The 27,253-nt window shown below is 45.7% G+C and overlaps 10 protein-coding genes across 10 annotated transcripts; 6 read left to right on the forward strand and 4 right to left on the reverse strand.

The window, feature by feature from the left end:
* Positions 1 to 409: 409 nt before the first annotated feature.
* On the reverse strand, positions 410 to 3,140 carry N7495_000422 (Sin1 family protein; the record flags this gene model as incomplete). The annotated part of the gene is made up of 3 exons (XM_057203092.1): positions 410 to 2,495; positions 2,552 to 3,040; positions 3,118 to 3,140. The coding sequence occupies 3 exons, from the start codon at positions 3,138 to 3,140 to the stop codon at positions 410 to 412; spliced, it is 2,598 nt and encodes an 865-aa protein (XP_057067165.1).
* Positions 3,141 to 4,442: 1,302 nt separating this feature from the next.
* N7495_000423 (S9 family peptidase) lies at positions 4,443 to 6,577 on the reverse strand (the record flags this gene model as incomplete). Its single annotated transcript, XM_057203093.1, has 3 exons — positions 4,443 to 5,538; positions 5,596 to 6,362; positions 6,413 to 6,577. The coding sequence occupies 3 exons, from the start codon at positions 6,575 to 6,577 to the stop codon at positions 4,443 to 4,445; spliced, it is 2,028 nt and encodes a 675-aa protein (XP_057067166.1).
* A 599-nt stretch (positions 6,578 to 7,176) lies between these two features.
* N7495_000424 (uncharacterized protein) lies at positions 7,177 to 8,849 on the reverse strand (the record flags this gene model as incomplete). The annotated part of the gene is made up of 5 exons (XM_057203094.1): positions 7,177 to 8,286; positions 8,346 to 8,441; positions 8,493 to 8,612; positions 8,674 to 8,742; positions 8,796 to 8,849. 5 exons carry the CDS (start codon positions 8,847 to 8,849, stop codon positions 7,177 to 7,179), a joined length of 1,449 nt encoding a protein of 482 aa, XP_057067167.1.
* A 1,095-nt stretch (positions 8,850 to 9,944) lies between these two features.
* Positions 9,945 to 10,370, forward strand: N7495_000425 (uncharacterized protein; the record flags this gene model as incomplete). Its single annotated transcript, XM_057203095.1, has 2 exons — positions 9,945 to 10,024; positions 10,259 to 10,370. 2 exons carry the CDS (start codon positions 9,945 to 9,947, stop codon positions 10,368 to 10,370), a joined length of 192 nt encoding a protein of 63 aa, XP_057067168.1.
* An 858-nt stretch (positions 10,371 to 11,228) lies between these two features.
* Positions 11,229 to 14,451, forward strand: N7495_000426 (MDM20/NAA25 family protein; the record flags this gene model as incomplete). The annotated part of the gene is made up of 7 exons (XM_057203096.1): positions 11,229 to 11,493; positions 11,532 to 11,743; positions 11,812 to 11,988; positions 12,047 to 12,396; positions 12,450 to 13,456; positions 13,522 to 13,634; positions 13,699 to 14,451. The coding sequence occupies 7 exons, from the start codon at positions 11,229 to 11,231 to the stop codon at positions 14,449 to 14,451; spliced, it is 2,877 nt and encodes a 958-aa protein (XP_057067169.1).
* A 496-nt stretch (positions 14,452 to 14,947) lies between these two features.
* N7495_000427 (60S ribosomal protein eL36) lies at positions 14,948 to 15,924 on the forward strand (the record flags this gene model as incomplete). The annotated part of the gene is made up of 3 exons (XM_057203097.1): positions 14,948 to 14,995; positions 15,373 to 15,558; positions 15,841 to 15,924. 3 exons carry the CDS (start codon positions 14,948 to 14,950, stop codon positions 15,922 to 15,924), a joined length of 318 nt encoding a protein of 105 aa, XP_057067170.1.
* Positions 15,925 to 16,574: 650 nt separating this feature from the next.
* N7495_000428 (putative UBX domain protein) lies at positions 16,575 to 18,138 on the reverse strand (the record flags this gene model as incomplete). Its single annotated transcript, XM_057203098.1, has 2 exons — positions 16,575 to 17,943; positions 18,002 to 18,138. The coding sequence occupies 2 exons, from the start codon at positions 18,136 to 18,138 to the stop codon at positions 16,575 to 16,577; spliced, it is 1,506 nt and encodes a 501-aa protein (XP_057067171.1).
* A 347-nt stretch (positions 18,139 to 18,485) lies between these two features.
* On the forward strand, positions 18,486 to 19,292 carry pup3 (proteasome core particle subunit beta 3; the record flags this gene model as incomplete). The annotated part of the gene is made up of 4 exons (XM_057203099.1): positions 18,486 to 18,488; positions 18,562 to 18,580; positions 18,639 to 19,093; positions 19,149 to 19,292. 4 exons carry the CDS (start codon positions 18,486 to 18,488, stop codon positions 19,290 to 19,292), a joined length of 621 nt encoding a protein of 206 aa, XP_057067172.1.
* Positions 19,293 to 22,255: 2,963 nt separating this feature from the next.
* Positions 22,256 to 23,126, forward strand: N7495_000430 (uncharacterized protein; the record flags this gene model as incomplete). Its single annotated transcript, XM_057203100.1, has 3 exons — positions 22,256 to 22,376; positions 22,450 to 22,781; positions 22,838 to 23,126. Exons 1-3 carry the CDS (start codon positions 22,296 to 22,298, stop codon positions 23,124 to 23,126), a joined length of 702 nt encoding a protein of 233 aa, XP_057067173.1. The 5' UTR covers positions 22,256 to 22,295.
* A 772-nt stretch (positions 23,127 to 23,898) lies between these two features.
* On the forward strand, positions 23,899 to 24,150 carry N7495_000431 (Cytochrome P450 E-class CYP52; the record flags this gene model as incomplete). Its single annotated transcript, XM_057203101.1, has 2 exons — positions 23,899 to 23,925; positions 23,986 to 24,150. The coding sequence occupies 2 exons, from the start codon at positions 23,899 to 23,901 to the stop codon at positions 24,148 to 24,150; spliced, it is 192 nt and encodes a 63-aa protein (XP_057067174.1).
* Positions 24,151 to 27,253: the final 3,103 nt, after the last annotated feature.

Consider the following 27,253-nt stretch of genomic DNA (forward strand, 5'->3'; position numbering starts at 1 on the left):
AAGTCCGTAGTATGGATAAAGGGGAAACATATATTAAAGCTCCAGAGTTGAACGTATTTTAAGTATTGGGGCAAACAAAAGAGTATGTGGAGAATACCTAAATAAAAAGATGAATAAGTAATTCGAAGTCGAAAAAGAACGTCATCGTTGATGGTCAATTATAGTTCATGGTTGATGACGATGATGCAAAATTAGTGCCTCTGTAGAAGTTCTTCAAAGATCTTCAGTAACTTGTACCTAGGCCTAGGTATAGATCATTGAACTCGAATGTTTTCAATATCGATATAAATTACAAAGCTACAAAACCGATAATTAAGAGACTGAAATACTGTTTGGATTGTTTGTAGGCTACCATAGATCGATAATGCCATTTCTTGGTCTTCGTTAATCAAGGAAGACGTCTCTTAAATCAAATACGATAATGTGCCATGTTCTTCTTGATCTCATCAACAATCTCAACTGCCTCTAATGCATTCCGCGCTTCAAAGTCGTATCGCTTTTGCTCATTGGCTTCATTGCCACGCAAAACCACCACCCGGAAGCTCTTCGGATGGCGTCGACTGACCTTGCATCCCACCACATCGTTGAAGTTGATAGAACGAGATTTGGTATCAGAGGCCGTCTTGGTCTCGCCGGGCACAATATGCATGTAGTCATTGTCAAAGGTGAGGATGCGATGATTCGAGGCTGTAAAAGACATAGGTTGTTTGCGGAAGACATGATAGCGGCGATAATAACCCCCAATGAGATCTTGTTTCTGTGTCGATGAAGGCAGAACGCGTTGATGAGCCTTCTTGCTTTTCTTTCCCTTGTCCACTGCTGCTGTGCTGCCGCCATCTACCATCAAAGGTGCATTCGGTGATATGCTACCAGGAGAGCCACTAAGGGATAGTGGCCCTGCTCCGAAACGCCGACGCACGAGGTCTAGCTCTGTAATATTACCCAGTGCCTCCACTGTACGATCAAGAGGCGCAATGGTATTAGATCCCATCACCTTGAGCAAGTAGTTGCCCTTGTCAAGTCCCCAACGCTTGCATACGGAGTCCAGAATCTCCGCGATGTAGCTGTCAGTGGAGGTACTAAGTGTCATCACATGTGCAGAGCCTTCGAGATTCAGAAAGCGAATCTTCAAGGTCTTAGAGACACCAAGTCGAGGAGTTGCATGCGATATAGGCACCGCAGGTCGATCGGCTGGGGTGAGTGTATTGTCATTGAGAGCGGACGAGAACGGTTGTCCCAAAATCGGGTTATGGCGGCCTGCTGAGGTCTTAACCTGGAGTGATGGTTGAGGAGCACCGGGAACCGCGAGGTTAGTCGGTGCCTCTCCTTCATCAGACCCCTGACTTTGGCCGTACTGAGGATAGAGCCTCTCGTTGTCCTCAAATTCGGACTGTGAGGCTTCCACTAGTGCAAATTCATCGTAGGGCTTTCCCCGTGAACGGCCTCGTCCCTTCGCTGCCTGATTATTGTTTGAAGTGAAGTCGGTCATCGGGAGCGTCCTGCCAAGGGCTGGGAAATCATACTCGACCTCACCATCATCAACCATACGCAGTGTCCACCGGTTGACGGTCAACTTCTCGCGTTCCAAACCGGGGTCTCGGGCATCTTCTGAGTATTTCCAAAGTGCAAGGCCAATCGTTTCGGCAACAGTGACTGGTGCAGGCTGTTCTGCAATTTTAGATTCGCGAGTAAGCGCTAGATCCAATGCATCCTCTGGATCTGACGAAAAGGGAACGAAGATCTTCAGGTACAGCGGATCTCCCAGGCCTGTTCCAGACAGCACCATGAATTTCTCCACTGGGTTGCTTGGTGCTCGTTTGCGAGACTTCAGCTGTCGAGTCAGCAAGCTAACCGGCTGTATTGTGCTGACAGGACGAGGTGCACGAGGAGGAGGTAGATCATGTAGCTCCAGTGCTGGTGCAGTCTTTGGTTTACGGGGAGAAGAGTGCTGGGGGCCGGTTCCACTCGGTAACTTGTGCATCAATACCATAGGCGAGGATGCATCCAAAGTGCCCGGAAGGCCCATCTGAGCCAGAAGCAGTGAGCCAGACCCAGCTGTAGCAGCGAATTCAGAGGAAAGCGCCGAACTAACAGATTCGGCGCCTGAGTCTTCGTCTTCATCCTGCTCCTGTAAGTCTTCGAGGGCTATGCTATCTGCTCCTCGACTGCCAGTCCTCTCACGTCGCCGACGAGAGCGCTCAGTGATTTGATCATTGACAGAAAATTGCACCTGTCCCGTCGAGTACACTTGGGACTCAACTTCGTTATCCGTCGATAGGTCACTGCTGGTTGTGGTGTCTCGTCGTGGCCGCTGGACTCTGCCCGACATACTGGTCCCCAATGATCCTCTTCTTTGCTCGCTCGCAACGTTCTGTAGAGAGGGCGAAGTGATCATCACTTCTGGTCGCTCGCGGGGCTCTGTTGAACGAATTGGCGATGAATCGGCTCGGTCCCGGCGAATGGGCTTTTTGGAAAAGTCGATTTGATCAACCGACCTGTGACGTCTCAAGTAAGTTTCAACCTCATATGTCACGTATACGGAAGGACCAACCTGTGCTCTTGCTCTCCGTCATCTTCGCTATCATCACTCAAATCACTGCTATCGTCGTCCACGTCTAACTGTCTTTGATTTTGTTGGTGATGGTCTCGTCGACTCTTTTTCTTTCCAGGACGTCCATGGAGCCGTGGTCCAGTAGAATCCATTTTTCCTTTTCCAGTAACCATGCCCCCTTCGTCGTCCTCGCCGTCCTCGAGGCCGAGGCCCTGTAGTTCATCTCGTGCAATCCTTGCGGCGTTCGCATCGCGTACTGCTAGTCGGTAATATTCTGAGGAGACTGCGGCTGTAGTCGGAATCGGTGGGGAATAGGTACGCTTCACATGGGCGGCGTTGGAGGAGTTGTTATTTGTGTTAACGGTTGACCACCCTGCAGCACGGAATCCTGGTGTGTTGAGGACGGAGTTGTTCACATTGATCAAACGGTCTCCGATTCCATCTTTGATTGTGGATAGGTAAGAGGAGCGCAATTGCCAAATGGTAAAGCTGAGTATTTATTAGTACCAAAGGTCATGTCGTACAGAGGGGAGTTGAAGGGGTCAGTGACCCCAAGCTGAACTCACTCTTCATTGTGGAGGAGAGACATGTTCGAAGCCTTCCACAGTTATCTAGACTGAAAAGGAGGGGGTTATCACAACGCCGTCGACGGCAATTGAGTTGTAAATCTCGTGGTCGGGGGTCGTTTAGAACTAATATGACATGCTCAAAACAGGGGGGCCTACGTTATAGAGAGAGGGAGAGGGAGAGGAAGAAAGGGAGTGAGATAAAAGAGCGAGTCTTGCTCGAACAGGACCAGCCTGAAATGGAAATAAAGACTAGATGTTGGATGTGCAGGGTCGTGTGGAGGAAGTTGATCGGTGGCGGCTCTCCGCAGATCATTTCCCCGCCCAGTATATATCGTGGCTCTGACAAACGAACTTGGGGCTGTAAATACTTGATATAATTAGTTATGTATTCTCATCGATTGATAAAAGAAAATGGATTTTTCTATTAAAATTATCTTTAAACATTATAATGATATTTGCTTGTGGATAATTACTTAGTTCAACGGTTAAATATGTAAATAATACATATTATTCTATCACTTCTTGTTTACTTCTTATCTGCAACATCATACCTAGTGAAACGGAAACGCTCAAGGCAGCACGTGCAGGTCGATTCAGCCAAGAAAAACCAAACATATTCACAGAAGAAACCTCGATGAGAGTAGGGAGTCAAAAAGTGAAGTTGGTAAAGGTGTTCATTCTGTAACTGTCACGACTTCTAGATAGTGTAGTGGGGAGCCTGGTCTGCGACGGCAGAACCAACTAGTACCATTTATCTAGAAGTCGTGATAGTTACAGAATGAACACCTTTACAAACTTCACTTTTTGACTTCCTACTCTCACTAAGCTTTCCCTTGTGGTCGTGGTTAGTTTTTCCTAGCTGAATCGACCATTTCAATAGATGATAACTCGGTTCTGCCGCCGCAGACCGCCTTCTGGGTTCACTACGTACCTTTCACAACCATCTGAATACGTTAATGAATGTGGAGTCCCCATTGATGACTTCCAGAATCCAGTTGAAATATTTCATTATCACTAAAGATCATGATTCATAATTCATGAATGGGGCTTGATAGTCAAGATGATTGATTTTGGACTTGTTTATACTCGTGATGACTTTGAGGATGAAGAGGAATGGCAGAAATGAATAGCACAACTAGGTGGCAGAACTGCGTGGTACAAAGGATGAGGGTGTGGGACGAGACTTGGCCCAACTTGGACTTCGGATTCATTTAGTACACACCTTCTAATGTAGAGAGGCCCATGATATCAGGATGAGACGTATTGGATAACCTTGGCAGGTTTTGTACTACTAGAATAGTATCTTCAAATGTACATCTCACTCAAGTCAGATGGCGTTTCCACCATTCGTCCTTTAGTTCAAAAGATTCACGAATGGCCTTCTCTCCCACCCAACCATGTCCTTCTCCCTCAAACACAACCACATCTGCTAATCTTCCATGGGATTTCATAGCATCAGCCATCATCCTGGCTTGTGCAACAGGAACCACAACATCTTTAGTTCCCTGTAACAACAGCAATGCCCCCTTGATCTCATCAGCAAAATGGCATGGACTGCGTTTTATAAGCTCAGCAGCTCTGTCCTTGGCTTCGGTTTTGCTCAGCAGCAAACGATCCACATCCTGACTTTCAAATTTGTAAGAGTCAGCCTGCAGTGCCGATACGTCGCTGATGCCATATGAGCTGACTCCTGCTGCCCAAACATCCGGGTACATGTGCAAGGCTCGTAGAGTGAGGTATCCACCAGCACTACCGCCGTAGATTCCGACATGGGACTTATCAATCAATCCTTGGTCCGCAAGATACTCGACTGCACTGACAGCATCTCCTACGTCGAGAAGACCCCAGTGGCCAGAAAGGCGTTCGCGATATTCACGACCGTACCCAGTAGATCCCGTGTAGTTAATTGCACAGACAGCGAAGCCGCGAGTGGTCCAATATTGGAATTCAAGGTTCAATGCTGGACTGACACATCCATTGGGCCCACCGTGTACGTAGGCCAGCAGAGGGGGAAGGCTCTTGCTATCTGCCTGATATTCGGGGTTACATGGGGGAAAGTAAAACATGTGTACTTGTCCGTCATGATGGGGGCCGTATTTCTGTTTGGCAGTGTATTCGTTCCCAATAGATACGTATTCAGGCTGGAGATCGAATGATACAGTAGAAGTAAGGACAGTTCGTTGCACTTCAAATGAAGGTGTGATCGAAACTATCGCTAACTCCTGGGGGAAAGTGGCCGAAGCGCCAATGATCGCAAACGAGGTGTCCGATACTCGATAAATTGCATCAACGTCCACATAAGGAAGATCCAGCTCTCGCACTGTCAAAGTGGATGTGTCGATGAAAACAACTTTACTAGTAGCATGAGTAATAGCCGTTGCCACAATAGTTGTATCATCAAGAGAGATGTATGTTGAGCTAAGAATTTGTTAGTAACATTTCACTCAAGCCATTGAATCATTTTGTGTGTAGTACCTTCCAAGCTCCCACTCAGCAACCGCGAAGTCTGAGTTTTCGAAGCCCTTCAACAAGAGCGGTTTCAAATTTTGGCTCTTTGGATCGAAGGAAAACAGTTGCCAGAATCCACTGCGGTCGCTGGCGAAGTATAACAGTCCATCTAGTCCCCATTTTGGTTGAGCAATGCTCTCCTCTTGCCATTTTCCGGCGATACGGGTGACATTTGCTAGTGTACCATCCACCCAATCGGCCAGGTAAAGCACAGTTCCGGTCCATGGCATATCGGGATGAGTCCACTGAATCCACGAAACATACCTGCCAGAAGGGTCAAATTTTGGGTGTGAATAGAAATCGTCTCCGTGAGCGATTGTTGTCTCAGTGCCAGTTTCTAGGTTGATTACTATTAGAGTGTTATGAACGTCAGTAGCCTGGGTTTCTGGTGTAGCATCCTGGTGATCCTCCTTGATAGCAAGAGCCCACTTCGGATCTGTTTTGTGGATACAAAAGTCTCCATATCGGTGGCCTTCCGCAGCGGAGAGAACGAGCTCGGCATGCTTGGCAGCCGGCTCCAAGAGATAAACATTGCGTGATTCCTCGTCTGAAAATATGATTTTTCCACCGGGTCTCATTGCAATAGATCCACCGCCTAGTTCATTGACCATGGCAAAAGCTGACAAGCTAGGCGACAAAACATCCCGTTTTGATCCATTGATGTGCTCCATAATGGCATAGCGGCCACCCTCAGTGGGGTGGCACTCGACAGAGTATATAGTACCCGTTACTTCCTAGATCCAGTGAGCAGCGATGCGACGAGGTGCTGATGGGTTATACGAACTTCGACAACCACCTCATGGAGCGAGATACTACACTGTGCCATGCGAGCAGCGGTGAGCGGACTACTCCATTGTCCGTACGGTGCAGTCTTTTTAACAGACATCTTGACGTATGATGAATAAGTCCTGGCAAAGTGGACGCTCTTAAGAATATATCGAGCGAACATTTGAAGATGTTGAGGTGACTCATGTGTGTCGGGTAAAGGTAAAAGCGGGAGCCAAATCAGGAAATATAGAAATAGAGCCGAGGTAAGGACTACGTGAATAAATATTACAGAGCACGATATTCCATTTGAAAAAGGTCAAGTGCTGGCTAGAGATCGTAAAGAGATAACAGTTTGGGGGCCTCGTAGAAGCAGAAGGCCTGGGTATTCGCGGAAACAGAGTAAGCGTTGACCTGATTTTCTCCCACAAAACGCCATGCTATGGTATGAAGAAGACTAAATATATGGAGAAGATAGGGATGAAGGTGCAGGGATAAAAATGTAGGGATAAAAGAGAAGTGAATAAAAGAGAAGTGAAAAAGGGGGAAATAAGGGAAAAAAAGAAAAGAAGCTACTTGCCAATCTAATTTTCTACCACCCATGGGATGAGGATGGAGGGAAATGAGAAATGGAAAAAGGGCGAGGTGCTGATTGTGAAGAATAGCGAAAAGAAAAAAGAAATCCAAGAAGTAGTGTTGAAATTACCCAAAGAATCAACAGGAAAAGGCATGATGGCCGTTTGTGAGTGAAGTTCTCGAGCCATTTGATAGATCAACCAGTAATCAGTATGGAGAAAACCGATAGAGTCTTCCTTGTGGAGCTCTTCTCATGGGGCCGACAGGTTCGTCATCTGATTCATCGATTGAATCGGAAACATTGATTGTGATGGCTCCAGGGAAAGGTATGATAGCAGTAGCTGTAGACCGTGTGGAGGTCATAGGAAGGGATGTTCTGTGATCATCCCCTTCGTCATCCTCAATAAAATCTTCCTCTGAGCCATGCGCTTCCGCTTCCGAATCCGACTCCTCGGAGTCTACTGAATCGTACGCTTCAGCATATACACCCTCATCCTCAGAGCGTTCTTGGATATGAGCTATAGGGATAGTGCGGCGGCTCCCAGTTTCGATAACATCATCGTCATAATCGTCATCCGAGTAATCTGAACTTATCTGGATGACGTGACGAGGTCTCTCGCGAGGCGCTAAACTTCGGTAATGCCATTCACCTTGCTGTCGAGTTCGGTAATAGTAACTGCCAAAGTTGCGAACGATTGTACCTCCAGGTTCGTAATCCGAGTCGTCGGGGGTAGTTCCGGGGCCATCACTGTTGTTGGGGATGTGGTCACCGGCGTTGAGGGCATGCAGTTCTGCACGATGACGCTCACGTGCACTTCTATGTGCAGCTGTGGCTATGGGTTGATCTTCGTCGTCAATGAACGAATCATTTTCATCGTAATCATTTTCATCCTCATCGTTACCACTGTCGTCAACTTCGCTGGTCTCATGATCATGATAAGTCATGACAGGGTGACCTCGAACAGGTTCATCATCTTCAGGCTCGGAAAAGGACGCGAATGAAAAGGGCGATTCGCCGTCAGACGCATCCGAATCTTGACCAAATATGTAACCACAGCTCACGCAGTCCATGTTGTTCTCGATCTCCCAGTGGCACATTGGGCACCGAGCAACGCCATCAGCTATATCCACAGTAGGTCTTAATGGACTATCTCTGAATAGTCCTTTGAACAAACCGCCACTTAATGGATCGGCATTTGCCTTGTCGGATTCGAGCTCCTGGATTGCCTCTTCGCGGTGTTTCGCGTACGTCGTGGTGGTCTCTCCCTTGTCTAGAAGCTCTGCGCGACTGGTAAACATCTGAACAAGTGTACGAACCTATTCAATGCAAACTATTAGACAAAAGTATGCCATCTTGTGACCAATGGTGAGCTTACTATGTATGAGGGAGCCGGCGCAATTCTGACAGGACCCCGGCACTCTGGACATGTTTTCTTCGTTTGTCCGCTATTAGTGAACCATGACGACAGACACTGAAGAGAGTTAGGTGATTGCTAGACTTAAGATAATATAGAGTGCCTTACCGAGTAGCAGAAAGTGTGTCCACAGGCAATGGTGAATGGCTCGTGCATTGGCATAGTACAAATGCTACATTGAATCAAGATGCGCATATCACTCACATGTCCTTGGAGCGTATCCATGAGCTATCATCACGTCAGTATTGGACGTATAATTTGGTAACGTTTCGTCATATGAGCAACTCACACCGGATGATTGGACATTGTCGAGATTGCCAACATTTTTTTTCGTATATCTTTCGAGGGTATGGGCAGCCTATAGATCGCATCAGTATTGAGCATATCATTTGAAATGGTCAGATGAACTACTACTTCAATCTCACCGTCAATTTCAATATCAATCTCGCTGGAGATATCCGCCATGATGGAGATTGTAAACCGAGTGCATCCGAGGTGAATGACTTCAGTTGGTAGTTTGTGGGGCTGTTATTGAGTGGAGGGAGGGAAGAGGGGGAGTTGGAGTCTTGGGGTCAAGGGAAAGTTGGAGAGGATCAAAGCTGAAGGGAGAGCACACTCAGATAGGCTGAGAAGGGAGGGCCTGGACAAAATTATACACCAAGTAAAAACTGCAGTGTCAAGGAAAGGAAGGAAAGGACGAAAGTGAAGAGAAGAGAAGAAAACCACACCTGCATAATATTATCGTCGGCCTAAGGCACCAAGGTGATGTAAGCGTTCCTAACAGCGATGTAAAATATCATGCGGCTTTTATAACAGATTTCAACTTTCGAGTACAGTGTACTGATTCATGGAGTTCTGCCCAGTTGATTTTCATACATAATCTCTCACTACTTCATTCTCTAATTCCAGCACTGTCCCCAGCTGTTCTTGATACTATGATAATTTTTCTAACCGCCTTTGCCACCGCTCTGTCCACCGCCCATATATATATATATATACAAGGTTATGAACCTAGCTCGAAGAGCTCGGGATAATGTAAAGGCGGTAGGTATGAGTGAAGGAAAGAACCCTGAAACCGTTTAACACGGATATTGGTTAGCTATAATAAACCTCGGGGCCGTAGTTTCTCGCTGTGCATTCCAACCTACGGAGGTTGTATTTAGAAACTGATAAAAAGCAGGCAGAAAAAGGCATCCCAACTTTCAAATATTTGCTAGTTGCCAATGTTTCCAAGGCTGTTGATAAGTTGACCTAAGGATTGATTGTCACTATTACAGCTATCAAAACGTGATACATTAGACAGCTTAGACTGAACTTTCAATTTAAACTGTTAAAACTTGACAGTAACTAATAAATATTGTTGAGGTTGTAGTATGTACTAGACCATCTCCACGCCAAGACTTCGAATCCACTATCCAAACCTCCGGTGCTTTCTAAACTTGACTCTTTGGCATTCTTTCCCTCCAAATTCCATCTACATACCTAGAGATAGGTGTCATTTTTCATTATCTTATGAATTAGAACCTCATACGACCTCTGGAACACATCTAGGTATTCAATATGTCCACTGAATCCCCCGAATCCTCTCAGAATGACAATCAGACCAAAGCTTGGGAGAAAGCTGAGCGGAGAATGGTCCAGTAAGTGTGAACTGCTGTACAATATTCCTGGGATTTGAGGAACCCATAGCTGTTTCATGGGCTCCTTTGTTGATTGTCATATGAATCCTTTGAGCTCGAAACTCTGTGTGATGCCACCTATATGATCATTTCCAATAACAACTTAGGACATCTTCCTAACTGCGCTTACTCGATCAATCTCCTTGACATAAATGCTGTACTTGAAATACGACTGTGACTAACATAATTCTTTAGCAAAAGTGCCAGCCAATACTATGACCCCTGCCAAGATTTCGCAGATCGGAGTCTCAAATGCATGAAGCGCAATGCCTTCGATCGTGAAATGTGCCATGACTACTTCCAGTAAGTTCACGTCCGCTATTACATGTGTCTTCAAGCCGAGCATTCTTGCTTGATGTCTATCCGTTGTACATAACATGTTTTTCTCATCCTTGGCCATCACCCCTTGATCCTCCCAGACTAATGTCTGTATTTAGGGCTTATCGTGACTGCAAGAAAAACTGGGTATGTGAAGATAGTTTCCAATTAATACTTATCAGCTTCAAGGTCATGCATCATGAACTAAGCTGAAAGATTTGTATATCCGCTAACAAATCAATAGTTGAACCAAAAGGCTGCTCCTTCATCAGGTTCTAAATAAATCCCCTCCGCCTATTATACGCTCGTAGACCTGTCCACGAGTGCATCATAGGACACATGTATTAGTATGGTTCTCAGTCTTAAAATGTCTGTGCCTAATTCCAAGTTGGAAAGTTCAATCCTTATCCACATCGGCACTATACCTAACTTGTCCACTCCCAAAGTCGCTCAATTGTACCCATCTGGATATACCGAGAAGAGTAATACCTAGATAGTCTCTACCTAGGTAGGTAATTGCCCAAGTTTCTTTTAGTCCATGGTATCGGATTTTAGCTTACAAGATAATTTTGAATAGAGATAGCCTCGGAAGTATCGAGGCTGTGACGAAGTAGGTGGCATCGTATTTGCAGAGTCTTGGAACAGCCGTATTACCCCTCACCTTTCCGCTCTCACCGCTCCCACTCTCACCGCCTTAAGAACTGCCTCGATGTCTGAACGAACCGATAAGATGTAAGTATCTGTTTACTTTCCTCGACATTATCCATTTTTTTTTAAGTTTGTGCTCAGCACCTCACCAATAATAAAATATCCTAATTGGCCTGGGCTGATAAATTTCTGAATAGGGATGCCCCCTAGCCTCTTCGGAGATGCTGTTATTCAGCGGCGCAATAATCAAATCCGAGATGCCATTGACGGGCAGAATTTGAAGCTGGCCCTACAGCTGGTTGAAAAGCGCATAAAGAAGGGAGAGAATACTCATTTCTTGAGGGTAACTAATGATCCAAATTTGATTCAATTGGGCTTTAATGCTCATTTGGCACCCAATACTCGACCCTCGAGCCTCACTGACCGCACCACCAATAGGCATGGAAGGCAAACATTCTTTCTCGGTATGCGGATGATGTCTCTCGGCAGCGTGGGGTTACAGAGACTCTCAAACTATGCAATTCTGAGCCGCCTATTACCGATGTTGATACCGTTGCAATGATGTACTCGACTCTCATCACTATGAATGAGCATCGTGATATTCGGAATGCGCTCTGGGAGAAGGCCGCCAAGGCCAAACCGCAGGACCTTCAGCTCCACATTAGATGGTTAACCGAAGCAAATCGCATCAATGACTGGAAGTCTGCGCAAAAGGTCAGTCTCTTAGAATACGGTTCAGGTTGGAATGACGCATTGAATGCTAAAATGTGACTACTATACAGGCTTCTTCGAGTCTCCGCAACAACTTCCGGGATAGGAAATACCATTTTTGGTCCATCTTTTACAGCCTTCTGATCTCCAAAGATGAATCTGCATCGGACGGCGATCGTAAGCTTTTTGGCACATTGGCATATCGCATGATCACGAAAGCGGCCGCCGATACTCCAATTGACTCCCCAGTACGTTTTGAAAAGGCTGATAGATATGAATTGGAACACTAATATTGATATTTACAAGGCTCATTCGCAGAACCAGTCATATGGAATTGAATCCGTTGAAGAGGTGCTTTTGCTCATGGAAATTCTCAAATCACAAGATCGCTCTGAAGAAGCTGTGCGAATTCTGGACAGCGATAACGTGGGACTGAACTCACGTATTCTTCAAAAAGATCCAATCCTTTTAATTGACAAAGCGAAACATCTTGGGTCCTCTAAGCAGTGGGATAAGGCTTCATCTTTCGTGAAGACACTTTATACTGTTCCAGTAGATCCGAAAGACGAGAGTGCGCGAAAGGCCATTACAGCGGTTGACCAGTGGGCTATTTGGGAAGTGCTAGCTCAAAGCACAAAATTCATCAAGGAACCAGAGTTTGTTTGCCAGCGCTGCTTTACTAATAGAACTGGACTGACATCTCGCATAGGTTTGCTGCTGATACCTTGAAGTTTATTGACAAATTCCTTGAATTCGACCCCAAATCTCGAAATGCTTCTTTAGCTCGTTTGAACGTCGTTTACTTTAGCATATTAAATGGCTCTTCGACTGCGGATGACTTGGTCCTTGTCTGTCAGCGATACTGGGACCAACACAAGGATAAACTCTACGCATTTAGCGATATGCAACATTTCACGAGCAACAAATGGGACGCCATGGCCAAGCTTATGAAGTATGCTGTTGAATGCAAGGAGGAGCAAAGCCTCGTATCTAAGATCAACACACTGAAGCTTGACTACTGTTTGAACATCTCAGGTCCCGATGAAAAGCCATCTAAGCAAAAGATCGAAGAGCTTGTCGTGAATTGCTTGAAACTTTATCAGGAGGCCAAGAACGAATCTCAGGAAGCATCAAATCCCCTTGAAAGCTCTCCTAGAGACGATCTGTGTATTCTTGCTTCCACAGGTCTTCTTTTCATGAGTGACGTATGGGGACATGGTCAGATCGAAGAAACTTCTTTGATCCGCGCAGCTGCTATTCTTGAGCATCTTCTTTGCGACTCTCCACACAACTACCAGGCACTCCTACTTTTGGTTCGTGTCTACCTCTTGCTCGGAGCGGGCTCTCTTGCGTTGAGTGCTTTCAGCAAGCTTGCGATCAAACAAATCCAATTTAGCTCTATTAGTCATTATCTTTACACGCGTCTTGCTACTATTCACCCCCACAGCGCACCACCGGTTGATGGGGCTCTGGTTACGAATTTCGACCCAAGCAAGGCACTTCTCGCCGCTCTCAAATTTTTCTCGAAGTCAGACTTCAGCACCATGGAGAGTCGGTCCAATGCACTCTCTAAGGGGACCTATTTGAATGCTCAAGGATTTATCAACCTTGGTGACTCTCTCAAAAGAAACATCTGCCGCCGAATGTTTGTTCTGGAGGTGCGACGTATCCAGAGACTACTCGGGGGAAGGCCTTTGACGGAATTTGCAGAGCTTGGTATGTTTCAATACCTTTATATCTCATAAGCAACCTCCAGCCTGCTTACTAATTTTTTCCTATAGCACATGACGACAGCACAACTAAGGATCACAGAGACTCTGATGGTTTCATGATATGCGAATTCCCTGGAAAGCCTAGCGTCGAAAAGGCAACGCAACCGGGACCTCGCCCCCAGGTGAGTGAATTATCTCTAGTCATTCTAATTTTTTCACCCTGACTTATTGTCTTTCTTTTTTAAGGAAAACTGGCTCGCCTGGTACAGGGTTACTGACCAGCTTTTCTCTGTGCTGGAGGCTATTCCTCTTGGAAAGCCAGTATCCCCGGATCCTGAACTTCCAAATCTTGCTACTCTTTCCCTCTCCGACGAAAAGACTGATCAGACAGAAATTGAGAAGGAGTTAGCCAAGATTCACTCCGATCTACTCAAGGTTGCCTTGTTCATAGCTGGTTCTAAGGCCACCACGTCTGAGCAGGTAGACAAAGTTCTTGGTCAGGTGGAAGAGTGGCTCGTTGCTAAGAAGGCCTACCTAACTCTCAACGATGCAAACGTCTCTCCTTTTGTTACCGAGAATTCGACTTCCTTGGACAAGCAAACTCCCAACGCCCCGAATTGGAAATACTTGCATGCCATCTTCAGTCTCCTTGAAACTCTTAAGGCACTGAACAAGCTGGTTGATCTCGCTTCTCGCAAGGATTTAAAGTTGTTAAAGCTTCCCAAGGAACGAGTTGATCGCTTGAACGCCTTGGTGAAGGAGACTTTTGTCCTTGTCCGATCGAACACCCGAGTTTTGAGAAAACGCATTTCGGAATCGGGCCTACTGAGTTCCTTGTCTGATCTCATTATGTTTGGAGATCACAGTGATCCCGCAGGAAAAGAACTCCAGAGCATCATGGGTACTACCTTTGGTGAGTCTGACGTTGAACTTTTCGCCGCAGGTTTGATGGAGAGCTGGGAGGAGGCTCTTGATGGTGTGATGTCCGTGGAGATGTGAGAGACTGGTGGAAGTATCAATTATGTAGTTTTATAGGATCGCAGCACTCCTTGCCATTTGCCATGTGGATACCGAGCCTACCAGCATAGTTCTTAATGTCACTTTGACTAAGGAGCAATAACATTGATTCTGCGGTCCAAACTTCTTCTGTTCTGCCAATTTCCATTAGAATCTGACCGCCTAAAGCAGCTTTTTATAATCATCATGCAAACTAATCATTTCCAACAATTGTTGGATGTATCTATGCAGGTAGAAGCCCTCCTATGGTGTTTTGAAAGGACATATACCATGTTCACGTGAGGGTAAAATAACCTTTTTGCCTCAGGCCGTAAAGACATCTAATGACTAATAAGCCCTAAGCCCTAGCTACTCGCCTACCAAATCGGCGCCAAGACTTGGGCTGTGCGGTTCCCGGAGCACTAGGTGATTTCACACGACTTCCTCATTCCCTATCATCGACAACCTCCGCCAACCCCTTCAGTCACCAACCGTCGAGATGGCCCAGGAGCGCACTGGAATCGTGGTCGGCACCAACAGCGGCCGGGTACGTTTGATTCCTTTCCTATTGGCATCTCTGCTTCCGGTCTTTTTTTATCAATCGGTCAAACTTTTTTTTCTCTCGCTCTTGAGTTGGGTCGAGTCTGTATCTCATGGTCAAATGTCGCTCTCAACAATCCAATATACGATCAATATGGGCCTCAAGGAGGAATTGAAGAAAAGAGGTGGACACTATGACACATTGAAGATATGTGATGGAAATTTTCGACGATTCTGGATACGGACAGACATTTGACCATGCATCTGGCAACACCAACTCGGCTTGAGAATTTAAGCTAATCCGACTCAAAAAAGATAACTGGAGGAGCAGGATGCCTACAAATGAAATACATTGAGATAATTTGACTGACTGAGCAACTCTAGAAAACCACCGCCCTTAACACCCCCAAGACTAAGATCAGCCGTTCCAAGGGCCAATCTTCTCGCCGCACCCAGTTCGTCCGCGAGATTGCCCGTGAGGTCGTCGGTCTTGCCCCCTATGAGCGCCGTGTCATTGAGTTGTTGAGAAACGCTCAGGACAAGCGTGCCCGCAAGCTCGCTAAGAAGCGCGTACGTTTATACCAATATATTCCACCCTACCCTGTTTTGCTTGTTGGACACGATCGGTATATTGCGGGAATATGTGACTGGACTATTGGGAGTTTCACATGACGCTTTTGACAAATTTGCCACCTTGGAAAATCCTAGTCAACCCAGGCTGTGCTTGTTTGTTTAATCTTCATGATACTCTCCAGTACCCAACCACACCACCACAAACTCTATCAATCCAACTAGCAAACAGATGGGTATACAATCAGTACCTTTGGGCAAAATAACTAACATCAATTCCAGCTCGGTACCTTTGTCCGCGGTAAGCGAAAGGTCGAGGACATGCAGCGTGTCATCGCCGAGTCCCGTCGTGTCCAGGGTCACTAAATGCTCCATTCCGGAACCTTTTTATCTCTTTTCGTTTAACGACTCGAATACCTGGAGCGCGCAATGGATCAGGAACGAAAAAAATACCGAAGCCTTCTTCTATTCCTACGCTGGCCGGTCTGATATGAATTTTGACCGCCAATTAGCGTATGGCTTGCGGATCGGAAATATGGGAGTTTTGTGACCACCGGGGATGGCAAAAGTGGGATCACTTCCCTCTTGTGGAAGAGAAACCATAATGAAAACATTGTTTCAATTCAACAATTGTGCATTGTAGTTTGCGTAAAGTCTACTTTTCATATCTACGTAGCCAATGGTTGATTGAATTCAAGAGACAATATACGGGTAATCTGAGGTACTTCTGCCCCCAGTAGTTCCGAAGTTCTCGCTCAAAGGTTTTGAATGGAGTCTTGAGGTTATCAACTGTTAGCTAGTACGCCCTCCGCGGTGAATACTCGGTACCTTGATGGGTAAATGGGTTAATTTAGAGCAAGCATTACATCGATTTAATGCTATTCGACTACATAGCTATCGAGAATCTAGAGACATATTCAAGGTATCCGATAAAAGGTCCAAACAATGCATCTGCGCTTAAATTGCGGGGATCCAGATCATCTAGAATCACGCATCATTCATGATTTATCCGTCTTCTAACGTTTCTGCCCTGGCAGCTTCAGCCATTTGGGCACACCACTCTTTCGAGTTCCGGCAGGCTTGCTGCCTTCGGCGGTAGCACTAGGGCCTGCTTCGTTTGTCTTCGAAACCGGCGATTCCTCCACAGGCGGCGGCTGTTCGACCTTCAATTCGCGAGCCTGACTACGGAGTTCCTGGCGTAGGATTTCCGTTTGGCGCTGGCGAACTGCTGCCGCAGCTGTTTCAGCCCACGTGAAATTGACAAGGACACGGCCAGCCAGACCCAGGTTCTTGATTAGAAGTGACTTGTTGGACTCGGGTATCACATTTGCATGTGCGGAGCTCACAAAGGCGTTCAAAACAAACTTCTCTGCAACAAATTCCGGTACCAGACAGCTGCGGACAAAATCATACAGTGACTGGCCGGTATCTGAAGGGCCAAATTTAGCAACTACCTGACTCTGGTCGGGGAAGCGGACTTTTACATCCACTTCTTGAATTCCAGCCCGTCTTTTCTCGTCCGCAGCTTCTTTGGCAGCTATTTCAGCGTCTGTAGGTAAGCGCTTATTGCGGGACGATTGTTGGAGTATCCGTTGGTGGCTTTTTGCATGTTCTATCGAGGGAACATAATCGTCTTCATTGTATGGTATTTGTGCTGACGAAGGAGTGTCATCCGATGGAGGAGAAAAAACGGTAACAGGTCGGTTTGAGGTCAAGATAGCTTGATCTGAACGAGCTTCTGAGATCGCAGAATCCTGGCTCGTCGCTGACGGCACAGGTTGTTCGCTTGTAGATTCAGATGATGCCGGAATTGTAGGTTGCTGTGGGAGATTTTCGAGGGTTTCCTCTGCCATCGTAATATCGGAGGCTTGGGTTTTCACAGGAGGTGGTGTATCATCACCTGTTGATTTAAAGTATTCCGCAATTTTTGGCATAGCTTCGTCAAGAGGCTCCTCTGTGCGACGGAAGCTTAGTCGAATAAGCAGATTACCATCGTTAAAGCCTAACTGGGCGAGAGATTTCTGCAGGTCTGTAAAGCTTGATAGCTCGCGTCCCATAATCTGAAGCACAGGTATCTCGTAGAACAGACGTAAATTGTTAGAAACGGTGCTGGAAGACACTCCGCGCGCTGTGAGGTTTCGCAATGGTCCACTACCGGCAACTCCCGCTTCGAACTTGCGTAGCACTAACCATAGTGTAGTCGTGCTGGGAAACTTGTCGATTATGCGGGAATTTGGAGCCCCGCGTGCTTCAGACTCTGGAAGCTGGAGGGCGACAGTGACAACGGATGGTGAGCGAGAGAGCTGAACAAGCTCAAGCTTAGCACCGCTGCTAAGACCAGAGAGACGAAATGAGAGGGAAAGATCTAGTTGCTTGCGATTGTGCCTAAAGCCTACAGTCAGCGTCATTGCGATCAGACTCAACAGGGACTGTAGAGACACACTTCAACCCGTATTGGTTAGAATTGTAGCCAAGTTTCGAGCAGGCCTCTTGTAGAATATCCGTTAAATATTTGGCCGGTGTTGTTTTGATTGTTGCCCGCCTGGCTGTGGCGTCCAGTACCACGACGTGGGCGCTCATGGTTGAGCTATTCGAGACTTGTTGGATAATTTGTAAAGTAAGCAGAGAGATCCAGAATAATCAAAGAACTACAATGTAAGATGCAGAAGTAAATTGAGTAAATAATGAGCGATGAGTGAGAGAAAGAACGCAGTCGAAGGCCGCAGTCGAACCAGATAGGCAGCGCCGCGGGCGGCGTCATCCGAGCTCTGTCACTCGCGTACCTAACAAGCTCCCCATCATCAACTCCAACCTCTTTCATCACCCACCTCAACCCTTCTGACCTGTCATTATTTTGCTTTATTTCTTCTCGTCAAGCTTGGAGAAATATACCAGGCTACCAGAATTGAATAAAAAGAATCGCAATAATGGTAGGCAAATGGATCCCTTTCCCCGACCTTTCTGAGCCGCTGGACCTCAAAGCTGACCTTCTTCCATCGCCAGGGCTCTCCCTTCGACATAAGTACGCAGAAAAAGTCTCTCTTTCTCGCAATTCATTCAAATACTGACCCTCATTCTAGATGGCGGTGCCTGTGTCGCCATGGTGGGCAAGGACTGTGTCGCCATCGCCTGTGATCTCCGCCTGGGCATGCAAGCCTTGACTGTTTCCAACAACTTTCCCAAGATTTTCAACTACGCCCCGTCTACCTACCTTGGCCTGACTGGATTGGCTACTGATGTCAACACCGTCTCTGATCTTTTCCGCTTCAAGGTCAACATGTACCGCTTGCGAGAGGAGCGCGATATCGCACCCCAGACCTTGGCCAACCTGGTCAGCTCATCGTTATATGAGAAGCGTTTCGGTCCCTTCTTTGTCAGTCCTGTATTGGCTGGTATCAACCAAACAACAGGAAAGCCGTTTATCTGCGGATTTGATAGCATCGGCTGTATCGACTTTGCCAAGGACTTCATTGTGGCTGGAACCGCTAGCGATCAGCTCTTCGGTACCTGCGAGGGTCTGTGGGAGCCGGATCTTGTAAGTCACTATAATTCTTTTTTGTTAATCAAATCACGAGCTAATTGAACTATAGGCTCCCGAGGACCTCTTCGAAACCATTTCCCAAGCGCTACTGAGCGCTGTGGACCGAGATGCCCTCTCCGGTTGGGGTGCCCAAGTGTGGATTATTGAGAAGGATAAGGTCACTCAGCGGTTACTGAAGGGACGACAGGATTAAAGAGGGGATCAGAAGGGTTCGAGTCGACTATTTTGGGCTTTCTATTGGCTAAGAGCAAATATCAACTTTTCACGATAATACAAGCTCCTTCATCTCGACACATGACTCTGTCTACTTATATTTGAGCTGTAATATGGTGATTATCCTACCAACCTGCTCAATCAATACAGATTCATAGCAATCTTTGATATCCTCCAGCAAAGAATGGTTCGTATCATACCTTGGGCTCATTTGTAGCCAAATAAGAACTGACTGGCAAGTAAACGCCAATTCAATTAGTGTAATGCTCGGCGTTCCCACTTTATTCTGTACATATTGACTCCTCCTACCTAGGTATTACTTGCTGCCAAGGATGGATCACATCCTGTTCAATTCTCACTAAAGCATTTAGCTCACACCTCTTTACATCCTTCCAAGCTTGTTTTCAAATTACTTTATTTAAGCGTAGTATAGACAGCCCTTCTTTATCCGTATCACAGGAAGTTAGCCTTCATCGACGAGCACGGCATCATCATGTAACCTTGAGCATCCCTTATGAATCCAGTCTGACATTCAAGTATCATAGCTGTCCTTGGATAGCAAATCTTGCATCAATAACTACGGGCTATTATATTACCCTTTTCAATGTATCATCGAACGTTTTGGTCGATGAACCTCCTCGATGCATTAGTGTCCGTATCTCGAGACAGAAGTCAGCCCTTAATTCAGAGACCACCAGAGTAAAATCTCACCAGTGATAGGGCGGAGTTCTCCCTGAACTTCCAAAGTTCCAAGGTTGATACAGAACTGTTTCAAGTAATTCGCCTTTTAACTTCTATCTAGGAACAATCGGGTAGCTATGAGCCTAACTCCCACTAAAGGACCACTAGTGACAATAATTCCACCTGCACTTCTTTGGCGCCATAATTTTACCCATCAGAGTATAGGTGAGATATAGCTGCTGGGCTGAGACCAATCTGACTCGGTGGCACCAATTACATTCGAAGTTTTCAAGGCTTATGAATTCCGCCACGATACTCTCGCTTCTATATGACTACAAACAACCTTGGACGAAGATCGAATATATTCTCTTCAATTATGCTGCAAATACTTCCTAGTACTCACTGGGAACCTTGCTGTGTTTCATCTTCCCCTGGGGATAATTTCATATTTTCAAAGTATCTTGATTTCTTCTACCTCTAATTGGAAGTTCTCCAAGGTTGGGGACGTGGTTATAGCAACCGCGGCAGCCCTCAATGATCATTATCGATGATGAATGAGACAAGTCGATATATCGACAGCCCATTCTTTCTGGCGGTAGCGCACGGAGATGAGGGTATCAGATTCACTTTACTTCTACTTTTAACAATTCAACCACACCAAAACACCTGTCACTTTTCACAAATTTATATCACTCAACTGCAGTGTACATTCTGCCATGACAAAGTATCTATAGGTACCTATGCATCTAATGCAGGAATCTACAACCAACTCAGCGCCTCTGGTATCCCAGATGCACCATGCCTCCCCAATAGTTTGACACCAGGAGATCGCAATGATGAATTCGATGGTATTTAGATGGTTTGGGCCACTCGGGCCAGGCAAGTCCTTGTCAAGATGGCCATAGCTGGAATTCCATACCATGTCACGAAACAAGCAACGGAGCACTTAGCTCATCACTGTGCCTTGAGGCTTTAAAAAGACCACAATTAATGAAGGAGTTCTATAAGAGGGACGAGATATTTCGGGAAGAGAAACCAGCTAGAGAAGAAAACTAAGACATAGAGGCTCGGTTCCAGGAAGAGCGCTTTCCATAATTTCACCATTCAATCCGATAGACGGATGACACAGCACTGTACTTATGTTCTCTTGTGGAGCATTTGTTCTGTTCAAGAGTCATGTCTCTTTGTGGATTTGGTATTGGGAATGATAGCATCAATCTTGAAATGGGTGTTGAAATTCGTGGCGGAACCTGTCAGATTGTTGGACCACCTCAACTTTTTCTATACCTTGGGGAGCGGGTGGCATGAAATATGATCTTGTCGGAGAATTATTGCTGTTGTGGAACGTCACCAGAATGTGCTTAGTTGCGTGTCTTAATAAACCAGCCTACGTAGGTAGTTTCAAGGTTCTCTTCATACTCGTAGTCTCCAATTACAAATGTGGCCAACATAAAGGATATGAATCTACATTTAAACAGACCTATGGACATTGAGGCCTTCCAGCATTAGAAGGCCAGATGGTAAGCAGTTGTAAATACCTACCAGTAGAAGATGAACCAATATCTGCCTCCGTTTTCATTGCAATCATGGAGAAGGCCTGGGCCGCCGGCGTATGTTTGGCTGATCAAGGACCACGAGCTGTGTAGAATACTGACTATCGCTAGGCAAGGTACTTTGAAAAACAACTCGGGCATATTTGTGATGAATTGAGGGAGAATGATGAATTGAGGGAGAGTGATGAATTGAGGGAGAGAGGTGAATTGATCACCTTGTTGATACTTGATGAACAGACTCCAAAGGTATTTCGGTGCTATTTAAACATCAGCTCCTTTCCCTCCTTCTTGTCACTGGACACAATATCTACTATGGCCGAGCTCCCACAAGACATCCAAAATTGGAATCTCTCTACTGATTTTACTGCTCTACTCGAACTGAATAAAAAGTTTCTCCGAGGTGAAACTTCATCGTCTCCTTATCATTACGGCCCCATCGAGGAGGAGACACACAGCCTTGTTCCTTCTTTGTTGAAGCTTCATGAACGGCAAATTTTTACGTGGTCCAGTCAACCATATTTACGTGAACGCAAGAGGGGAGACGGACGCAAATTTTACGACCACCGAAAACGACCTTTCATCTCCTTTATTGTCGCCGAGAAAAATGATCCGCGAAGACTCTTCCAAGAATTGAAAAGAAGAAAAGATATCAAAGTTCACGCAAGAAAAGTTTCCTCGCCCAAAGTCACCTTACCAGGATCATTCACCAAGACATTGAATATCAAAGGCTTTAAGTTTATCCGCCGGAGATGTCTTCTTTACCACCCGGATGGACCGAAGAGCGACTTCAAACCATAACCGAGGATGACTTGCGTCAAATACCGGAGGTGGTAAGCTATGACCACCTTCGAACTTCCATGGAACCCTCCATTAATTCGTACTAACCATCTCTCACTAACTCAGCAAATCCGCCAAATTGATTTAGATTTGATCCCCTTCGACAATGTTCGAGCTCGCACAATTATCTCATTCGCGAAATTGTTCGAGGAACAAAGATTAAGTCGCGAGAGAAAGGGCATGCCCCCTGCCCCTCCAAAAGATATATTCAAAATAGCCGATGATGCAGTCGTCCAGGTCGTGGAAGATAATGAATTCGATGACTTCGGTTTCATTACTTTCCGAACAGATTTATCGATAGAAAGGTCCGCTGGCGGTCAGAAGATCATGGATAAATGCTTGATGCCTCGCTTTGAGGATCCGGAATTACATGGTGCTACTCATCAGCAGATTCAACGGTAAGATCATCCTTGGAATTTCAATGTTGTTAATACAGATCACTAATACGAGCCAGATCATACTATGGGTACCTAGAAACTGAGGGCGTGGCTCCAGGATTAGATGTGGGCCTGTGTCTACTTGCTGATACTGCCGCTGTGGAGTCCATGAACAGTGACCTGCCATGGGTGTACGCGTTAGATATGAACTTTGATCATTCGAGCGAAGTGGAAGAGGGAGAATATCCAGGATATTTCCGAGTTGCTGCGGACTCGGTGATCCCAGAGCTTTATCCCATGCTTACAGCTATGCCACCCGCGGAGCTTTGGGCCCAGGGGGATGAGATATGGCAGTCAGCCGTTTAGTCAGAAACTCTTGGTATTGTAAATTAAAGAGGGCTATTTGATCAATATAGCATTTAGTGCCCTTAGGCTTCGTCTTGCTGATTTTGAATGGATATGGAAGCCTGCTAAGTTCAGGGCAGCTTATGCTGTTATCAAACAATATGCGACTTATTTCGTACATATTGCCCTAAATGACATGGAAAAGAACGGCGAAGAAGCAGCGTCGGGGAAGCACGCATTCATTATTGACCTTTATAAGGAGTTGCAGGATGCTGCGCTCGTGAGGGATTAATTAGTCAATGTTCTAATTGCAGGAAGGGATACGACAGCATGTCTCATATCATGGGCATTCTTCCTTCTTGTGCGATATCCCGAAACTCTCGCTAAACTTCGCTCTGAGATCCAACTGACTACTGGAGGTTCACCTGTATTGACTTGGGCAAAGATCAACAAAATGAAGTATCTCCGATGTGTGATTAATGAAAGTAAGCCTATTATAAAATAACCATGAAATTTAGACGTCTGCTCATTTTTACTTTCTATTCGGCTTAATGACTATATCCGCAACTTCCAATAAACGTTCGAGTGGCCGCTAAAACGGCAATCATACCAAGCGGAGGAGGCCCGGATGGAAAATCGCCGGTACTTATACGTAAAGGCACGGGGGTTGGCTACTTAGTCTACCATATGCACAGACTGCGGAGCTTGTATGGTGAAGATGTAAACGACTTTCGTCCCGAGAGATGGCTGGGTCAAGAGCTAGAAGGTATTGGCTAGGGATTTATACCTCTCCATGGTGGGCCAAGGATATGCCTATATAGTAAGTATTTATTTTATTGCGGGAGTCTAGATAACGCATAGGCTGACTGAATCCACAGAGGAATTCGCACTGGTAGAAGCTTCGTATACAATTATACGGATCATTCAGACATTTCCCGAGCTCAGATTACCACCTGAAGCATCTAGTGTTCCACCTAGAGAGGAGAAACAAGCTCTTACAATTATAGTGATGAGTGCCGAAGGATGCAAGGTTTTGCTAGATTAGAAAAGGAGATGCGCAGCTCATATATCAGTGGAATTAGAACATCCAGTTCTCTAGCAGCATGTTATCTCTACCAGCGCCACCAGCGCCGTGAAACAAACCACAATTTCTTCAAATACAACATCAGCTCTTGCCACTCCTGCTGTCCCTACCGTTTGTTAAACCCATAAACATAGTTGTTGCTTAGATCACTACCAACTCTAAGTATCAGTATTGGTATCACCAGCTAGGTACCATGTTCATGCTTCTAAAGCGAAAGTTGATTGATTGATGTAGATATGTGTTCCTATTCATTCCCCCTAAATCATATATACCGTAGCCGCAGCTTAGCGCACAGTTACGTACGCCAGTCACAGAGATGTGATCTATCAGTCGCCAGCGGTAAGTTACCGCTAGCTTATTCTGGCTGAAGGATATATCCCGATAGGTGCCGATATCGCTTCTCATTGAGACTTGTATTTTCAGCAGTTCTCTTTCTCTTATCCAATCGGAACTGACCCGGGCTTTAAGCCTAATCAACATATTAAGACGAGCTGCTCGGGCAAAGATTGTTGCATGATTTCAATTCCATATATTGATCTATGGTAGGCCGAGGAGCTTCGATCAAGGGCGGAAGGAATTTCAACAGAGCTTACATCACAGGTTGAGAAGCTGATAATTCAGTACTGCGACCAACACAATGGCGCATTACCCAATAGAAACATATTGGTATTTAGGATAGTCCAGTCAGTTAAATAGCACATTAAGCATCAAAATAATTCTTGAGGACTGTTTTTATACCTCGAATGATAACCGCCAGCTTTTGGAAATAGTGCCGGGCACAGCGACATATATTAGAACTACAGCGATCATACAGGCGCGTAGTATACCCCAGCGCAATTTCTTCCGCCCGTCATGATTTGGTATTGACTTTTGTCAAATGAGATTTTTTGACCGTCCAACCAGATTGGTTGACGAAACTGGATTGTCTATCTAGGGATGAAATCCCGCTCAAATACACACATTATGGATCCTGCTTACGTACAGCATAAACCCCGTATCGGACCTTTGACAACTTTCGAAAAACTGCAAAGTAGACAGCGGCAATAAAAAGATAATCAACCATAACAATGATGCATATACCATATTGAAAAGATGATCCGGTCTAAATACCTATAAGACAGAACAGTAGTTTAGTCGACTTGAACTAGCGACGGAGGTGGTCATAGAGGTAGGCAAAGACCGGTCACCGGGCGGGGGTAAGACTTGGTTTATAAAACCTCGGATCTTGTGAAAAGATTAACGAAGGATCCTGCGGAAGCTTTCAGCAGATTCACTGCCCGATGGCGAAAATCTTGTAGCCGATAGATTCCTTGGTAAGTGTCGGAACATGGATATTGCAATCGTGCAATACCATACATAAACCCGGAACGGAACAAACAGACCCCCGAGTCACAGGGGAACAACTATATTAGGAACTCAAGTAGCTATATGAATCGAACACATTTCACACCACTTTGCATAACGTATATACTAAGAATCTAGGACGAACCATACCCTTTTCCAGTGTATATAGTGCAACGTGTGAACCCTGTCCTTTCAACGTAGTTGATCGACAGAGTCGATTAACCAGCCCCAGAAAATCATAAGGAACACCACGATTCCTAAGCGCGTCGGTCATATTTCGATTAAGAGCGTTCAGCAACTCTTGTCGTTTAGCTTCGTCGGGCTAATCAAGTACATCAGCGTCGGCGAATTCTTTCTCTAATTAGGGCAGGAATTTTGAGAAGGTTTGGCTTGGCTTCTGCTTGATTTAGTATAGGCGTCGAGCTGCTCGTGCGCGAGTGTTTAGATCACCGTATATCTTCTCAAGGTACTCCAGAAGTATATATAGATCGCCTTCGTTCCGACTTATTTTCACGAAGGTGGTGGTGTTCTTCCAGGCCATTTTCTCTAAATAAGAGAATATATATAGGAACTATTCTTTAGAGAACCGATGGCATTCCCATCCACTAGGAGCTTGTTTTCCATCGTGATTCTCCAAGATGGCTAGTCAGATGCTTCCTATACATCATTAGGTCAGGAAGGCGGGGTCGTGGTCGTCGAGTAAGGTGGCTTTCCGGGGTTGGTTCAATTGTCATGCCTTGTGGTTCCGTGGGTACCTTGGGAACGGCCTATTCGTGGGACCGAACCACTAATTCCTCAAGTCTTCTAATTCTCTCGTCGGTCGTGATGCTGGCTTAGGTGAAGTACTACATCAGTGTCCTAGCCTTTTCGGGTGGACTCGAAGGTTCACTTGCCGTCATGATGAGGCTTTCGTTATCGTAGGGTTGCTCGATTGGATGCTTTCCAAGAGCTATTCGTATTCGTGGGTGGCTCAATCAGATGCTTTCTGAGAGCGCTTTCGTATCGTCAGTTCGTGGGTTTTACTCTCGTTAGAGGAAGGATTTTATATGTGAAGGGCTAAAGCTAATCTTAGATTCAGAACTAGCTAGGTCACAAACTGTGTACAAAATCCTTAAGGGTTGTAAGAAGGTCGACGTGGAGTCGAGGATGAAGGTTCTTCGAGTCACGTGATCTTACTGCAGTAAAAGTGGATAATGGGCACCGAGATCCATATGGCGGGCATCGACCCGTTACAGTTCTTACTGCAGTAAAAATGGATGATGGGCACCAGAATCCCTATGGCGGGCATCAGCCCGTTACAGGTCTTTCATCCTTGCAGGTCAAGATTCAGACATGTGTTCGTCTACTGCCATTCCAAGCCATATCTTAGTATGATATCCAATAGAGATGACTAGAGAATAATAATAAAATAATGCACCTCGTTAGCTAGGTATCCACCACCAAATCGCCACCATCAATGGATGTCACCAGAGCGGATCTATGTGGTGGCGGTAGGCAAACCTGCCTTGATAGATTGGGAAAGTATTGGAAGTATAATCATCCTTGATTTCAATGACAACCCCACTCCTCATATGAGACATGTCAATGTGGCCAGTTAACCTTGGGAGGGTTCCGTTGAAGGAATAAGAGTATATGGTTGATTTTTCAACTACTTACATCTTGAAGATCTAGATAAGATCAAAAATTGCATCTAATATTTAACTACCTACTAGGTATTTAA

This window comes from Penicillium taxi (genome assembly GCF_028828555.1).
Source record: "Penicillium taxi strain IBT 34144 chromosome Unknown utg000001l_segment0_segment0, whole genome shotgun sequence".
Lineage (NCBI taxonomy): Eukaryota > Fungi > Ascomycota > Eurotiomycetes > Eurotiales > Aspergillaceae > Penicillium > Penicillium taxi.